The sequence below is a fragment of the Dermacentor andersoni genome, chromosome 2 (assembly GCF_023375885.2).
Source record: "Dermacentor andersoni chromosome 2, qqDerAnde1_hic_scaffold, whole genome shotgun sequence".
Taxonomy (NCBI): domain Eukaryota; kingdom Metazoa; phylum Arthropoda; class Arachnida; order Ixodida; family Ixodidae; genus Dermacentor; species Dermacentor andersoni.
The window spans coordinates 26521511-26539291 of record NC_092815.1 but is presented as its reverse complement, the minus strand read 5'-3'; the positions used below and the strand labels follow the sequence as shown (position 1 = coordinate 26539291).

At 44.5% G+C, this 17781-nt stretch overlaps 2 protein-coding genes across 7 annotated transcripts in view; both read right to left on the bottom strand.

Moving 5' to 3' along the window:
- The window catches only part of mrj (DnaJ heat shock protein family (Hsp40) member B6 mrj), a 207797-nt gene extending 201458 nt beyond the window's left edge, over positions 1-6339 (bottom strand). Inside the window, exons 1-2 of one of the 2 annotated variants that reach the window (XM_055077329.2) lie at positions 6038-6339; positions 3877-4003 (exon numbers count right to left, since the gene is read on the bottom strand). The gene's annotated coding sequence lies outside the window, so the exon portion shown is untranslated. The remainder of the gene's footprint in view (positions 1-3876; positions 4004-6037) is intronic. The other variant, XM_050189668.3, reaches the window with a different exon arrangement.
- Positions 6340-7709: 1370 nt separating this feature from the next.
- HDAC4 (histone deacetylase 4) overlaps positions 7710-17781 on the bottom strand; it is a 327955-nt gene continuing 317883 nt past the window's right edge. For all 5 annotated transcript variants that reach the window (XM_050189691.3, XM_072286365.1, XM_072286363.1 and 2 more), the window contains 2 exons: positions 16189-16324; positions 7710-13109 (listed from right to left, as the gene is read on the bottom strand). In XM_050189691.3, coding sequence (XP_050045648.2) covers positions 13049-13109; positions 16189-16324 — 197 coding nt within the window. In that variant the 3' untranslated portion in view covers positions 7710-13048. The remainder of the gene's footprint in view (positions 13110-16188; positions 16325-17781) is intronic.

The window sequence follows — 17781 nt, the reverse complement described above, 5'->3', positions numbered from 1 at the left end:
TGGCCATTTATGCAACATAAAATTGGAATAAAATTAACAGCAGTTACATTTCATGAAAATTCATTCGGCCGCACCATCATTATATAACTGAGCCCACCACGACCTGCAAACATTCGTGACCTTCCGGGGCCTCGTCGGGTGCCCTAACATTTGACTGAGCACAGAGGATCACCATCTTACACGGAAACAACCGGATGAACTCTCCGACTCAGTATTTCAGTGGATATATCGCACGAGGTCGCAAGTTCGATTCGCGACCGTGACCCTGACGGGCGCGTAATGTAAAGTTGCTCGCGTGCGGGGTTTGAGTGCGCATTACAGAGAATACCGGAGCCGACAGCACAACATTCGCGCATTGCTTCGCACACGGCGTCCGGAAAATGACTCTCGACGCCGTGTTCTGGGACGAATGGCGCGTGGCATTCACGTCTGACGGGTGCTTGAATGACTTCGGGGAGACGGATGAAGAGGAATAATGTGCAAGAAAGCGAACAATGAGAGAGAGAGAGAGAGAGAGAGAGAGAGAGAGAGATCGGGCAGGGAGTTGCGTAGCTCCACCTCCAACGAAGTAGGAAATTCAGTTTTCGAGCCGGCTGTTACCCGTTGGCGTGGGACTCGCATGGCAACGAAGCAAAAGCGATCGAAGAGAGTCACATGATGATTGCGTGCCCCAGGACCTTCGTGGCGACGACAGTTCTCGCTCGTTGGGTGAACTCTCCATCCTGCTCTAGACCGGACTGCATCGGCGAGCGAAAATTGGGAAGGTAGATTGCTTCCGGCGTTGCGCAACGAAACGAGGTGACAGCTTCTGATGGAAATGGGGGGACACGTCTTCCGTAGGCCGGAAATTGTCCAACCTCGCGATGGTTTGGCAGATGCACTAATTGAGGGAAAACCAATTTTACGTGCGCGCCAGATGGCTCAAAGCGGTCGGTCGAGTATACTGAGTGAATATATTTTTTTGATGAAAAATGCTATATATAGGCTGTTGCGGATGGCCCAGTTCTGTCACGTTAGCTCAATTACTTGAAGAGGTGGGCATTACTTGCACAATAGCGATGCTAGCTAATTAACGAATATTAAATAATTTAATTTGTAGTGATTCACTTTAGGACTCGTGGAAATGAAGCGGAAATGAAGCAGTACAGCAATGAAGTCACATCCATTTATCACAAATTCTGTGCTTAGCACTATAGTTTCAAGAAATACGACATCAAAATACTGGTGAAGAGCGTCGATGCTCCAGTTTAACACTCACCAGAAGCGTATTTTTTCAGTGTAAATCAGTGATGATTTTTGTTTGTATATTTAAACAAATTTATCTCTACAGATGTATTCACGTTAGCCAGTGTGTTCCCTATATAGAGGCCGTGCATAATAATAATAATAATAATAATAATAATAATAATAATAATAATAATAATAATAATAATAATAATAATAATAATAATAATAATAATAATAATAATGGCACCATATTAATAATTGCTTTATTATTAGCTAATAACGTAAAACAGCCCGATTCATGCCCATCCCCCATTGTGGGCAGGTGCCATGTTTCGAAGGCACAAAAGCAACAAGGGCACATCAGGTGTGCCGTATTTCTTGCCTCACTTCAATGTAGGAGTACATACGTTGTTCTCTTGGTCTCTATCTCAATCTCACACTTGGCTTTAGGCGTTGGTGACAGTGTGGTGAGCCGCAGTGTCGGACGGCTTTTGAAGCTCGCGAGTGTCGGATGAGCGAGTGATTGACGGCAGCACGTGCACGCCAGGTGTATTGGCAGAACGCAGTGGCAAGCGCCGAAGCTCCGGGCCACGGAGGAAAGACAAGGCGCCGCCGGGCATCCCGTCTCGGTGTCCCCATTGCAGGGTTGCCATTAACGACGCCCCAGCCGACCAACCGTGGAGAGGCAGAGGCGTCTCCATTCACGCGTACTCGTAGGCAGCAAAGTCTGCGGGTTTTAGTGTCGCGGGCTGACTGGCCCGTTTCGTGGTGTCGGAGGCGATGGCAGGTGTCCCCGTCTACATCTGGCTTGCAAGCGAACATCGTTCTGACACAGCTGATTACGTGCTGTTAATGCATCCAATCAGGATATCACAAAGTTTATCGCGACAATTGTACTGCGTGTTTGAGCGCCACACGTTGAACTCCGGCATGATAAAAATCACTGTGAAAGAAAGAAAGAAAGAAAGAAAGAAAGAAAGAAAGAAAGAAAGAATGAATGAATGAATGAATGAATGAATGAATGAATGAATGAATGAATGAATGAATGAATGAATGAATGAATGAATGAATGAATGAATGACAGCACCGCATAATACGATACCTGCATAGTGAAATAATCAAATAAGCAGCATCCCTTCAAATACCGACACGTGCAAATTTATATAACCGAATAAGCAATGGCACCGCGTAATACTGTTTCGAAACGTGTCAAGCTGACTTTCGCGCAATGCACAAGTGCCCATAACATATGGCGGCTAGCCCATCGATAAAATGACAATCGCAGGACATTTCGTGCATATTGTTTGCTTTAATGTATTAACTGTGATAGTAAGGAATGCGAGAAAGCAACAATAATGCGCTAGCTGCAGATATTATTCAGCAATTCAGCAATGCGCGGGCGCCATTATTTCGGCAATGTGCATAGCAGAAAAGCTAGCTTGACACTTCTCTAAAGACTCTTTAGAGGGGGGGGGGGGGGGGCAAGGGTGGTTGGTGAAGCACATAAACTATGAAGTCCATGCACGAGTATTTCCCGGAGAACAGATTCGAAGTTCGTGAGGTCCCTCTCCCTACCTTGATGCCTCTACGGTATCCCGCGTGTAGAAAGGCATCGCACATTAAAATTTGTCATTAAATTGAGCAGGTCAGAAAGTAAACGCACCTCAGCAGTAGTCACTCAAACAGCGTCTGTAACCTGCTGGAATTCCCGCGTTGTAACTTGAACCGTCTCAAAGAACACTTTGGCTTACAAAAGAAAGAAAGAAAGAAAGAAAGAAAGAAAGAAAGAAAGAAAGAAAGAAAGAAACGCTATAATGAAATGCACAGTTGTTGATGGTATACATAGTTTTTTTCTTCTTCATTTTGAACGAATGAAGGGGAAAAAATGGCTGAGGTTTAGCTCTTGCAAACCTAGTTATCGGGAGCGAAAGGTCTGTTTGGCTTGGTTTTGCAAAGACTATGCACACAGTGTTTCATTAAAGTTAGGCCACAGTCTTTCACACACGTTACATACGCTGCCGAACGGTTTGCCCGCGAAGCCGCGCGCGGTAAAACCTAGCCGTCGCAGTCGAGCTAGCCGCCAGCCAAACGGTGTGGTTTCGTCAAACGCTCGTTGTGGATGCCGTTGCTTGTATCCACGGCTTCGTCCCCTTGTTGTTGTTTGTGCTGCTGAATGACGGCGGCGGTTACAGTAGCTTCGATCTTGGCACGCTTTCGCACTTGGTAAGCTTCCTTTAACGTGCTAATCTGGCCTCCATTTGCTCCGGTGTTTCAGCAGGCAACTTTGCATTTGGTTGAGATTTCGCACCCTGCCGTCTAGCTATTTCTACTGGATGAATGTATTCAGCCTGTCGCTCACGCTGAAGCGCACGCACACACGGTCCAGCCGGCGCGCCATCCATGGCGAGACTGAGCGACTAAGCGCCGGCGAAGCAGCCTATTTTAAAGCGCGTTTACAGTTCGACGTTATTGGCGCGCGGGCGAGCGTCGCTCGATGCCGGGAGCGTCGGAGCGCGTTGGTCGCGTCCAGTTACGTTGCCTGCGCCAGTGCATCGAACCATCGGTCGAACTATAGACGCTGTTGCTCTCGCCAACGTAACGTATCGTGTGCGCTCGCTCGCGCTACGTCGGACTATATTTAGCTCTTACCCTCGCTTAGTCACGTGGTACAGCAGCGGCGAGGCTCCGAGCGGGCGAAGCTGCGACGCCTGTTCGCACCGGATCACATGACGTTACGTCACACCTGCCACACTTGCTCTCCGGAGGCTCAAGGTCACTGCGACGCGATGAATGACCATGAGAGACATGGCGTTGTAGAGTTTCGCTCTAAAATAAGCGCTTCTGCAGTAATCAAGCACCGCGCTAAACGCACGTCTTTCAGGACAAGGACGAGAAGCACAGCAAAATGAGGGCGCAAGTTTTCTGGGAGGGGAAGCACACTGCTGCAGTGGGTAGCCGCCAACACAATGCTTTCTCCCCCCACCCCTCCTAACTAATATGGTCTGCAGACACTTTAGTTTTAGTTCCTGGAAAACTGTCATACCGAGTTACTAATGGAACTGGTTGCCATTTTATTGATATTTATTAGCCTTTCACATTTTTTTATACCTCTCATATATATAGTGTATCCCCCCAAAAGAAGCGATCGGCATATTGTGTTACATACACGCACGTACACAGGCACGCAAAAGCATAAAGGAAGAAAAAGGTGAATATACAGGATATATTTCGCTTACAAAACAAAAAGTGAAGAGTAAAGCTGCCTTTCCCGCATAAGGCCTCTTACTGTGGAGAAGTCAACTTTGACGAGCGCATCTTTAGCAAGCTACGCGTACACGCAGGGACACAGCTCTCGAGGCATCTAGAATGCAGCACACAATTAAAGGCTATCATCAGCGTGCAAAAGTTGTACTGTCTACCCGCCAACGACACACAATTTCTCTGAATGTTAAGGCTTGGCTGTGACACATTTAACGCGGATTCAGGCCCCCAGCTTATGCACACACGGTGACGAAGAACCAAACCGGCGTTGCGCCTTTGCAATGCTTAATTGCTACTATAGTAGTTGATTCGAATCAAAACACCCAAGGACATTATCAAGAATTACGTATCACATATCCCGCACCCAAAGCCAAAGACACCTGCTTATTCATTTTTCGATAAATGTGTTTCTTCCCTCTCGTCGCTTGGAGAACGTTGGTCGTTGTCTAGCAGCGGTTCCACCTACTCCACGACAGCAGTCTTTTGCAGCGCTCCTCGCCGCCATTGTGGTACGCGCAAGGGGGGGGTCAACAAAGCGCGCTGCGAGAGGCGAACGACGGCGGGGCGGCAGCATTGGTAACAACAGCTGCACACCGGAGGTGCTTAAGAGCTGTAGCACGCGTTCCCGCATGCCTACACACACGCACGCAGGCTCGGAGACTGACAGCGAGGTAAAGGCGTTCTCTTCCTCCTTTATTTTTTTCACCGCGTCTGCCATCCGTACAAGGACGCGTTTCCGCAGCGGCTCCAGCGGGCGGGCTGGGCGCGCGCGCCGCACGCGCCGCTTGCGTTGGCAGCCCCGGACGTACGGTACACGGCAGCGCCTTTCTCGGGGGGGACAGGCAATGATCACCGCGGGCCACCTGACAAGTGACGCATGACGCCACGGTGGTCGACGGGTCGTCTTGTTGCGCAACGAGCCGGACCTCGCCTGGAGGACTCTCGAGAACCGATGCGGCGCGCGCGGACTAGCGTCTTCGAGGACAAGGGCCACGCGCTCGCCGCCGCTCGTGTCGGGAGGTAGTAATCAGTTCGGCTGCCTGACTGCGGGCCTTGCCAAGAGCGCAGCTTTCTTGTAGCGCTGTTTTTTATTAAGGAGCACTTCATCACGGAGGAGGAGAAGCAGAAACGGGAGAACACGAGTACTGAGGCAAAGCAAATTAAATGACGACTGATGGCGGTGCGTTCAGTTTCCCACCGGCGCCAGCATCGCACTGTTGTTGCAGCGTGTATTGAGAGCGAGTTACAGTACTGCGCAGAAAGCGACCGATAAATAATTAACCGAAACGTCAGTAATGTTTCTCCTCTTTCCGCAGCCTACGTTCAGCTCCTTTAAATGAACATCTTTCCGGTGGCTGGTCCTCACTCCATTATTATTATTATTATTATTATTATTATTATTATTATTATTATTATTATTATTATTATTATAGACCATGTGTTCTCACTTTGTAGCGATATGGCTGCCGACAGTCGTGAGAGTCAGTCACCAAGAAAGAGACAGCAGCAGACACGGAGTTTGCGCACACGTTCAGCAATCTTTTCTCACCTTTCACTCAAGGCGGGTCGCTGTCATCAGAGGCAAGCACCAAGCTCTGGCTGATAACGGCGCAGCCGGCGCGAACGGTCGCTCCCGCAGATTCGCCGCCTGTCCGTCAACGCACACTCGCTTTCAAGCAGCGTTTCGGTGCCTCTCCGAACCGGCCGCGCGACCACAGGTCCCGCTTACGCTGGTCAAGCCCCGCAGGCGGTGGCAGAGCGCGTGAGCGTTTTTATCGCCTTTTGCGGCTTTGCCTGCGCCGACGAGTTTTCCTGCAGTACGCAGCCGGCTCGCTCGCGCGTTGGGGATCGAGAACGCCGCCACCGCTTTGGGCGAGCGCGTGCGCGAGAGCGAGGGGGCAGGGAAAGCCGACGAAAGCAAACCGCTCTCGCAACAACCGAACGACGCAGCGACGCAAGTGCAGCAGTCCGCAGCCAACGGCCGGCCGGTACGCAGGATAAAAAAATAAAGAAGGAGAACAAAAGAAAAAGGAGGAAATACTATCAATCAATAAATAAATACATAAATAAACCCCGACCGTTCCCCGACAGAGTACATCCTTTGCACACAGCTGGCGCCATCCAGCGATGGCTTCAAGAAATCTCATTCAAACGGAGTTTTACTTTTCCCATTCTCTATGCATTTCCTTCGAGATGACCGCTTGCTCCGTTATCGCCGTGAAGCGGTCTAGTGCGGCCATAAAATAACCACATGTGGTCGTTTTCATGCCCGATCGTATAGAGAACCGGCGACCGTGCAGATTGGCTCACGGTAAGGTGGCCGTGCGCGACGCCATGCTCAGTGCAACTTGCCCAGCTTATGCAACGAACGGAAGAATAAGTACCAATGCGCACTACACAAAAACGCCTATAATTTATATCATAATTGCAAGGCTCAAGGCCAGGGGCAGCGTCAGGATTTCTTTCCCTTTCGGGGGCGATGGAGGGGCGGGTTAAAATTTCGGGCGAGGGAAAGGAGAGCACCCCTTGCCCCCCCCCCCGACCTACCGGTTCCGCTCCTACATTCAGACGTGCAGCTTTTGTAGGCTGATTAGTTTTTCAGCTTTAAATTTAGGTAACAGCCATCGATTGCCAAACAATAGTAACAGCCACGAAAGTTCTGGCTATTTTCGATTAGGTCTAACCGTAACAAAATTTACGGGGGCAGCTTACAGAGAGTTAGAGATAAAAGCAAAGACAGAGATATCTCTGGTTGGCTACCTTGTACCGGAGAAGTGGAAAAGGGGTGCATAAAACGAGAGAAAAAGTACAGCTGTGTAGATATATGCCAGCTCAGACTTGTGCTTGCCAATCTCACTCGCCTCGCGCACACCACACTTTACTCCCAATCTCCTACGTCCACATTTCACTGTGATCATTGTGTGTATCTCTGCACATGACCACAGGGGCAAGCTCAAAAGGAGGGCAAGGTCGAAGCCCCCCACCCCTCCCCCCTCCCCCCCAAATTTCCTCTGGCCTGATCCATTGGCCCCATCCTACCACCATAGAGTGCCTTGTGATGAAGTGCTTTCGTGGAACCATAATGAAAATGGAGAGTCATGCTCTGCCTCCCCCCCCCCCCCCCTACAACAGGAAAGTCCTGGTGCCGCCTCTCATGATCTCCAGTCATGTGACATAGAGCACCTGGCCTGTACGAAGTGCAATGAGTCAACAATCATCAATGATAGGCACTGAATAATGGTTTATTGATGATACAAATGCATGACAAAAACAAAAGAAAAACAAGGGAGAGAGTACAAATACATCTTTTCATTATCCCATAATAATATAACACACTTTACAATGGCACATAGTGTACATACAAGTGGCAAAAAATATATGCTTTTATTTATCGTGTCTTCACTTTGTAATGAAATAGCGCAATAATATCATTGAAAGAAAACACAAACATCTCTATGACTGTACAGCATAAGTTATCGCTTATATCCTCTTCAACATACAATATACAAGATTGCGCAACAAGACGGGTCAAACAAGAAAACAAAGAACAAAACATGTCACGTTAGCCAAGTGCACCTCTGACTAACCATGACTAGCCTTGACCCAGCACTTTTTCATGCCTGCCAACACACACAGTGTGTCATTGCTAACTACAACGATGTTTGCTTTGAAACCAGCACTTCGTTAACATATTATCGCAAAGTTTGAAAACAACAGCACGAAGGAACATCAGTATTAAAAGTTTAACAAAAGAGGGCATCTTAGACAGGCTCAAATAATTGACTAGATAGATCATTGTGTGTATCAGCATCAGTCAAAATAGCTATTTGCATATAATGAAAAGCCAAAAGAAAAGAAAGAAAAGGCTTGCACTAATGGTCTCGCAAGAAAAAAAGAGAAAAAAAAAGGTACAGTTAAAATTTCTTGCTTTTACTCTGCTAGTTTGTCAACTACATAAGAAGACAGCCTGCTGCAGTGAAAAGCTTAAAGCCTAACACACAAATCTTTATTCACACATTCACTGCAGCTCATGTATTTTGCATAAGAGTAAGATATAGCTTCTATTTTTCTAATTTTTCTAATTTGCACAGATGGGTTTAAAAGTGAGCAAGCTTGTAAGCAAGGACATAAATTTTCTTTGTTAAAGGAACACTAAAAGGAAATATTAACTCAATTCTACAGTGGTAGATGACAATCCTCAAAACCTAGTAGCCTTTGTTCAGTGTCAAGCAGTGGTTTAGTTGTAGATAATTTTCTGAGAACGGCACCTATCTTAGACAGGGGATTGCCTGAGAAAACTGGTGTTGATATGTTACTGACATATCGACACGCAGCATAGAATCTCTGAGGTCATGCTCTTCTGAGTGTTATTACCCTCTGCGAATCGGGAAGCCACATAGAGGGGGCCTTCACTCTATGCCCTAGACTCTCGCAAATGATGCTGACAGAGTGGTGCGAGTAGAGAACCAGCGAGTTCCTTCACAAGAAAATTATTGAAAATTAGCCTCACTAAGTTTTCTTTCCCATTCCAATTACCTAGCTTTTCCTATCAGCAGTTCAATATGAAACTTGTTTTTTTCTCTTTGTCATTATTATTGAACCTTTGGTGAACATTTGTTACTCACCGTTATTATTATCTATTTATTTTTTATTGTTGTTTCCTGAACTCTTATGAACAGTTATCAATCTGCATTTTGTTACGTACATGTATCCTTTGTATTCTTTAAGGCTTTTATTACCCCCTACTCTATGCCTGGTGGTAATGCGAGTAAAAAAATGAATAAATAAATAATGACCAATTATGATGAAGGCATCAAGAGCTGGTCCTGTATTCGGAAAGTGATGTTGGCAATCCCTTTTTACATATACAACCTTTGTCTTTTTTTCACCAAGAAAAATCCTTTGCTCAGTTAAAGTGACTTCGACATTTTTGGAGCATACATTTATCAGTTTACCTTGACTTAATGTTTGCCTTCAGTGTCCCTTCAATGTGAACAAGAAAAATTTTAAGGTATGCTCTGGAAAAATGCCAATCCACATGCACATATCTTGTATGCAGAACTAATAAAACATATATGCCAGCCTTCCTTTTTCTCTCTCTTTCCACATCATGCATTATAGCCCAATTATCAATAAAAAAACAAAACAAAAAAAAATTATCAACTTTAAAGCTTTCTACTAGACACTTTGACAAAGCTAGATTTCATTTCTCTCTTTCATGGTTTTCTTTCTAATGGCCCTCCAACTGACTATGGGTTCAAACTTGACAAAACAAAACATGTTGTTCCTTAATTAAGCGCTCAGCCAACAATGGGTTATGCAGTATACTTTGTTTTGACCTTGAAATTAGGTTTCTGAAGACAGAGTAAAATCAGCACTGTACAAATGATATACTATTATGGCGCTGTAACATGTTATATATATATATATATATTATCATCAGTGATTCAGGTGTGGAGCGGGAAGGAAGGAGATGGGGATGGCACGACGCACAACAAATGAGTGACGAGTTGGGTGTTGAGAAAAAAAAAAGCATACAAGAATAAATGAAAGTCCTTAAAACAGCTTGTGTATTTACAAATAAAATGATCATTGGACAAGCAAAGCGGCTTTAGAATGTGCACAAGATTGCAACGAGAAATGAAGCCATGAGCAAAAATGCAAGAGAGCGCAACACAGGAAGCGCAATTATCTGCAGACCAGAGGGTGCCTAAGCAGAACCACAGTCGCAAACAGTGCCATCCTGTCTAGCTGTGTGTTTAACAATGCGCAATGCATGTATATTATATATATATATATATGTGTGTATGCATATATCGACACGTGCACACAAACAGACAGATATGAAACAAGTATACACGAACTTCACATCAGGTTTCACAGCTCGAAAAAATGCTAACATTCAACAGTTAAAAAATACAATGCGTGAAAGAAAAAAAATGAAGACAAAAAAAAAAGAATGCATGAAGACATTAATGAGAACTTTTACTAGCACAGTAAATATAGTGTACATCACAAAGCACGCCAGTTTTGTAAGGAACTTAAATCACTTGGCAAACTGCAGCTGAAGAACCAGACGCAAGCCCCTGTCTGCGGCATTTGTTCTTCTTCTGATGTTACCAAGCAGCTTTCTAATCAGCATGTATGCACTCCTCTTGCACTAGCCTCTTCAGTGTGTTTCACATGGACATATTTACACAATGAGCGCTGCAGACACAACTGCTGCCCTTTCAAGCAAGCAAGGCCAGCACATTGGTCTGACCAATTTTCACTTTTATGAATGATTTATTCTTTAGCTCAACAAAGGATCAGAACTGAAAAGTGCTGCACATGTGTAAATGTCTTTGCATTATTTGTGTACGTGTGTGTGTTTGGTGTGTGTCTGTGTGTCTAGGTTGTGCATATGTGCAGGTAACCGAAAACCAGAGTGTGGCCTAGAAAGTTATCGGTCAGGGAACCACAAACCAATCAAGTTTTGTTCTGGTTGTTTGTAGAATGCAACAACAAAAATATACAAAATGCAATGTGCAAGGCAAACAAGTGTAGAAAGTCACTTATTAATCCTTCCATGGGCAACTAATAGGTGCGTTCACTGCACCTACTAGTTATGCCAGTGCCAAGGAAGTAGCACTGACGGGGCTGCACCCGATTCAAACGCCCTAGAAAGCCCCAAAGCCACCCGCAATCTACCGTCAACAGTTTCACGAGAACCTGTCTTCCAGCACCTACCACAGCAGTATACCAAAGGCAACTATGCGCAGCTATGGGAAGTGAGAGACAGCGACAAACAGGAGGGCACTTTGCTTTTTTCCATTGCCGCCACAGCTGCTGCCGTAAAAAACACTTAGCACATGTCCCCCGCAGACGCTATACTGACGAGGTTCTGACTAGCATTGTTTTAAAGTTGTCATAAAGCTCACAAAAACTTAGTACATCCAAAAGACTCTGTAGTATGTAATGCCCATGACAGTGGCATAATAAGACCACTGCAGCAGTGTAAAAACACATTTGCTTAATCACTATGGTGACGAACTAGTACTCCCTGCTTACTCTTATTCGTAAAAATGGCTGCAACGGTTATAAGGATGATTCTTCCTTGTCCTTTTTCTTCTTCTTTCTTTCCTCTCAAGGAAAAAGAGCAGCTAGTTGTTTCTCTACTTGATGCTGTACTGAAGTGGTGTAGCAGACAGTGCATGCCCACACTTGGGTGTATACAAAGTGCAGTTGTACATCGCAATATCCCTCCCAAACATGTGCACGACGTGACCAATGTAACATTCTTCAATGCTCCTGTCTCTTTCCCTCCGCAGTGTTCTTGCAGCCTTTTTTAAGGCCCTCAATGTTATTGTGCAATGCAACCTGCAAGAATGCTCTGCCAAACTAGCACATTTCTTTGGATTGCAAACGTGTTTCCTTCTCAGAAAATGCAAGCAAGCCTGCTAACTCTGTTCAAGACTTGTGTTGCGTACTGTTGGGGCCACTTGAGGGCATCAGGTGACACACTTTCGCAATCTCAGATGCAAGCTCAACATTGTCACACTGTCATCCTTGTTTAAAGACACCAGCTAGTGCACAGTTAAAAACTATCGAAGCTTGTACGACTGGCACTACGAAATGTACAGGCAATGCACAAGAGACTGCATGAAGCAAGTGCATACCCTAAAATATACGTATGACAATAACTGGCATGAAAAATCTTTAGAAGCTTGGTAGCTTTAGCCTAACAGGTTACACTCATATTGGGGTGATGCTCAGCAGATGTCCACAGCATCATTCTGTTCTTAAGAGTGCAACTGGCAGACATGGAGCCGTTGGAAGTTGACATAATTTGCAACAACGTAGGCACACTGCTCTGAATCTGTGCAACCAACATACATGCAAGACGCAAAACTGCCAGTCAACACAAATCAGCAAGTAGGAAGCATTAAAACTGACAGGCAGGCATAATACTTGGTATGTAACAGGCGAAAAATAGTGCATCGCTTTTCAGAATAAGAGGTTCTGCCCCAGATGTTCACATTCAGTACAGCGTAACTGGCAGATGCTTGCTGATAAAATGTCTCAACCTGTCGGTAGGAACCCCGAGTGCAATAACGTGCTGCCTTAAATATCAAAATGACAGCAGATGCATGTCTTCAAAAATCATCTGCGATGTCACGTCTGGCAGACAAGCCACTCATTAACCAGCAACAATGTCGATAAATTACGATCCAACAGCAGGCCACAGGCCAACTGAGGATGACAGGATGACATGAGTACGTCATTCCGAAAATGTATCCGTGTTTGTTGGGTGCCCCTGGTTCTTGACTCGCTTGACATTCAGACTTCACATAAACCGTGGCGTTATTCCTGATCCTCAGAAATGATGAAGGGCGCTGCATGCATGTTGCCATAACAGCGGTACCGCTCCACTTTCTGTTCATTGATGCTTCCAGGGTGACAATGTGAACTTGTGTTCCTTGGCTCATTTGGGCAGGAGTCCTCAGCACTTTGCACCAGTTTGGTTGAAAATTTCTCACTGCTTTATCTGCAACGTTTCTTTGTGTGCACCATCAACTGCTCACTTATCTTGGTCCTCTTCCATTGGTTCGTCCTCCTGAGGCGGTTCGGACTTTGGACCCCTGTTATCCAAGAGGAACAAAGGACAAAGAAGAAAACAGTGAGCAATATGTGCTAATGTTACTTTGCATATATGTACTTGTGTATACCAGAAAAAAACGTTTCTGGATCCGGGCAAATATCTACAGTGAAGTAGACGCGCATATGAAGCGATTTATTGACGTTTCGGCCGGGGTCCAGCCTTCATCAGAATACAATGCATGAAGATATGCTTACAGATGAAGATATGCTTACATAAAAACCGAAGAAAATGCGCAAACAGAATGTGTGTCAATCGTTCTGATGAACAGTTGATGCATGTCTAAACAGATGGCGTTTGCAAGCCACGTCATTTCAAGCCACACACAAAATATGAAATTCGAAAGAATTATCAGGTGACAGCAAAAAATGTCACTGAATAGGTGCTATGTCACCAATCAAGAACAACAAACGAAAACAAAAGCGAAAAATAGACGTGCTAGTAAAAGGGCAAAAAATGTTGTACAGGCAAAAAAGAAGGGAAACGAGGGAAGATGTGACATGCTGTGTGGCCAGGCAACTCAATTTTCCAACACTTTAATTCAAACCAGACGCAACGGTATCAAACTTATAGATAAGAAAGGATTCACGGCCTTCTCTATCGTAATTTGAACAAAATCCCAATTCAAGCAACGTGACTTTCATCTTGTCAAATGAGTGGTCAGGGAGATGTGCATGTCTTGAGATGGGTAGGTTGGGCAGCATATTAGCGTGGGATTTCTGATTGTTAAAGCGCAATCTAAAAGGCCCTTCTGTTTGTCCAATATACTGTTTCTTGCACAGGGTACATTCAAGCATATATATTACGTTTTTAGTATCGCAGTTGAAATCACCTTTGATTTTTAAATTAAAGTTTGAAGCCGTACTAGTGACCTGCTGCGATGTACACATGTAGGGGCATAATTTGCATCGCAGTTTTCGGCAAGGATGGCTTCCGATGGTGTCAGGGCAGTCATTCTTAGAAGATGATCATAGTATATCTCAAATATTTCTAGCTCTACGGTATACTACATTAGGCGGTTCAGCGAAGATGTCTTTGAGGCGTTCACTTTGCATTAGAATATTTTGGTGCTTCTTTAGTACATCTGAAACATGCAGGACTGACGCAGAATGGGTTAGGACAAGATTTGTCTGGGGTGAGGGAGTCAGTTTCTTCGCAGTGGACAGAAGCGTCCTACAGTCATGCACGTCTGCACGTTTCATTGCGTCGTCAATTAGTTGTGGTGGATAATTTTGTTTGGCTAAAGCATTCTTTAGGGCTGCGAAAGTTTTTTGAAACCCGGATTGTTCAGAGCAGATTCTTTTGAAACGTAAGGCCTGACTATACAAAATGCTAGTCTTGCAATGTTTGACATGGTTACTATTGAAGTGCAAATATTGATATCAGTTTGGTGGTTTTTTGTACAGGGCAGTAGATAGTTTATCATTTAGCACTGAAATGCTGACATCAAGGAAGTTAATAATAGATGCAGAATACATGTGAGAAAACGATATAGATGGATGGGCATTGTTAAAGCCAGAAATGAAGGAAAGCAGCTCCTGTTCACCATGTGACCAAATAAAAAGATCTATGAGTTTGATACCATCGCATCTGGTTTGAATGAAAGGGTTGGAAAATTGAGTTGCCTGGCCACATAGCCAGTCACATTTTCCCTCATTTCCCTTCTTTTTTACCCATACGGCACTATTTTGCCATTTTACTAGCACGTCACTATATTTCACTTTGTTTTCATTTGTTGTTCTTGATTAGTGACATAGCACCTATTCGGTGACGTTTTTTGCTGCCACCTGATAATTATTTTGGATTTCATATTTTGTGCATATCTTGAAATGATATGCTTGCAAACGCCATCTGTTTAGACATGTATCAACTGTTCGTCAGAACGATTGGCACGCATTCTGTTCACGCATTTTCTTCAGTTTTTAGGTAAGCATATCTTCATCTGGTTGATATGCGCATGTATATAAACTGTACCTATGCCATGCATTGTATTCTGATGAAGGCCAGACCCCGGCCGAAATGTCAATAAATCGCTTCACACGTGCGTCTGCTTCACTGTATGTACTTGTATGTATGTATGTATGAGCACACTGTATGTATGATGAGCACACTGTATGTATGAGCACATACAAAAGTTATGGGAGAGTACAGTCAAACACAGTTACTATCAAACATGGTTAATTCATATTGTCCCTTATGGAGAACAATCTCTGAAAACTGAAGTTGCAGTGAGAATACTAAGCAAAATGAACAGTTATATCAAGTGAATATCTTTGGCAGCTTATAAAAAAGCTTCTGCCCATGTACTGCAAAACATTTGAAATGTGGTTCTTTCAACTTCATGCCAGTTTGTGTCAGCATTTCAGCACTTTCTGTGCACAAACCTCCGAGAAACATTATGTGGCTGACTTTGAGCACAAAAAAATTGTGACTGCGTTTTCTTGTGTGGAAGGATTGAGGCAACCTGGCGAGGCAGGCTTCTGCACAGTCATTTTGGCTGAACAGGAATGAGCCCGCACCATTCTTGCCTTCAATGATGTCTTTGAAAAATGCTGGCTTTTTTTTGCCAAAACGTTGGCAAACATTGGCAGCCAGGCTCTTTACTGGCATCAATAGAATTGGAATGAAACTTAGGATGGCCGCTGTTCACTTTGCTGTCTGTTTAGCCATTTATGGCGAGTATTAGAACACACGTCCCTACACACACAACAGATTGCAGTGTTAAGACGTGGAAATAATGCGAGACACACAGAAACAAGATACATAATGCTGTATTTTATCACTATGTGCCTTGATAGTGTTGAGAGTGATTTTGGTTGGCTTCATGTATGTGCCACGGTTCATTGAGATGTGGGGGTCTGTTTAAACCTTCAGTTTACAAGTTAGCGCTTGTACGTGCTGCACTTCTTTCAGCCCCACGTGTTCCGCACTACTTTCACGTTTTGGCAATGTACCCATGGATTGGTCCAAATGTATACCCTTCTCATATTCTGATGCCTTTAGGAAGCTCTGACACTATTACGTGAGATGGCGTTGTGGCCGAACAGACAGAGATCACTCACTGCATCTGTGCAGCAGCCATGGAGAGGGAGGCCAAGGCAGTGACTGTCTCGACCTCTTCCTTCTCCTTCTGCTGAGCCTCAAGCAGAGAGGAACCCATGGTCGGTGCCCACTTCTTGACGCACGGCCAGTGTGGTGCTGCACGGACAGGTACGTGACAATGTAGCATGTGAAAGGCTTGGCTAAGCGGGACATTATTTGCATGGACAAATGCACGCAAAGTGTAACATTTCAACAAGAACTTTTACATGCAAACCACGTTTAATATTCCAAAGTTAGAATGAATTATGAGGCATACAGAAGTGAATTCTGAATGATATGGATTTGACCCCCCGATGCTTTTCTTTTTCTTAACTAAAGGGACACTAAAGGCAAATATTAAGTCAATGTAAACTATTACCATTCTATTCCAGAAACTTTGTCGTTTCTTTATTAGGTCCTTCATTACTTGGGAGAGCTTACCTACTAGTTTCCTTGGTGCCTAACCTCCCACTTCAACTGCTGCTTCCGGAGCCAGCCTAGTCAAGGTTTCATTCATTACATCTATGTAATCTTCACCTCTCTGTTCTAAGACTGCATATTTGTTTGCAAGCACCAGCCTGAATTGGTAAATTGTTACAATTCCATTCCAGAAACCTCACAGCACTTTATTCGTGCCAAGAAAATTTCAACTGAAGGGTCCGGATACCTCTAGAGCAATTCAAATAGCTCACCCCCGAGAAGGTAGTGGTGGTGTTGCATAAGCCATCATTGCTCTTTACTGTTGTCGGCGAATAAAATGGCGCCTCACAGAGGGCACTGCAGCTTTTGGTGCAACTCACACAAGCCACGATTCCTCTAGTAGTCGTTGCTTTTCCACTATGCTCAGCTTTGAGGCAAACTTGAATGACTTGCTCAGGATAAGTACATTTGAGAATCTCGCCGGTGATTTGTACAGGAAAAACGTTGATTCACAGTGGAGGAAAAGAACTATAAAGCTTACCAGCAAGTATGCGACCTGTATGGTGAGCAACATAGCGACAAAGAACATCAAGTGGAAAGTCAGAGAGGCTGAGAGAATCTTAGTGGTGGCAATGGAAAAGAAACCTGCTATGAGTAACTACTTAAGAGGAAAAAACGAAATCAGGAAAGAAACAATTTATGATAACACAAAAGGGAAGCTTGTTACTTTTCAAAGCGAGATCAGGATGCCTTAGAACATGCACTTATAAAGCAAGATATAAGAAGGAAGAAGAAGCATGTGCTTGCTGTGGTAAAGCTAGGGAAACGATGGAGCATGTTTTATTAGAATGTGAAGCTATCTGCCCAGCGGTCAATTTAGGCATCTCTGGCCTCCTTGAAGCCCTTGAGTTCAGCGAGAGCAGGGGGGAAACTAAAAATGTACGCGTAGAAATTAGTAAGTATTGGATGATCGGTAGAAGAAAAGTAGGGAAACAACAAACAACCGAGGTGTGGGAAAACAAAGTTCACAATAGGGGTTCAGAAAGTTTGGTTATGGGAATTCATCGCATTTTTTTTCCCTTTCCTTTCTTTTTCTTTTTTAACATAGGTAGGACATTAGGCAATATAATAACAAGAGCTTGGTGGCGCAACCC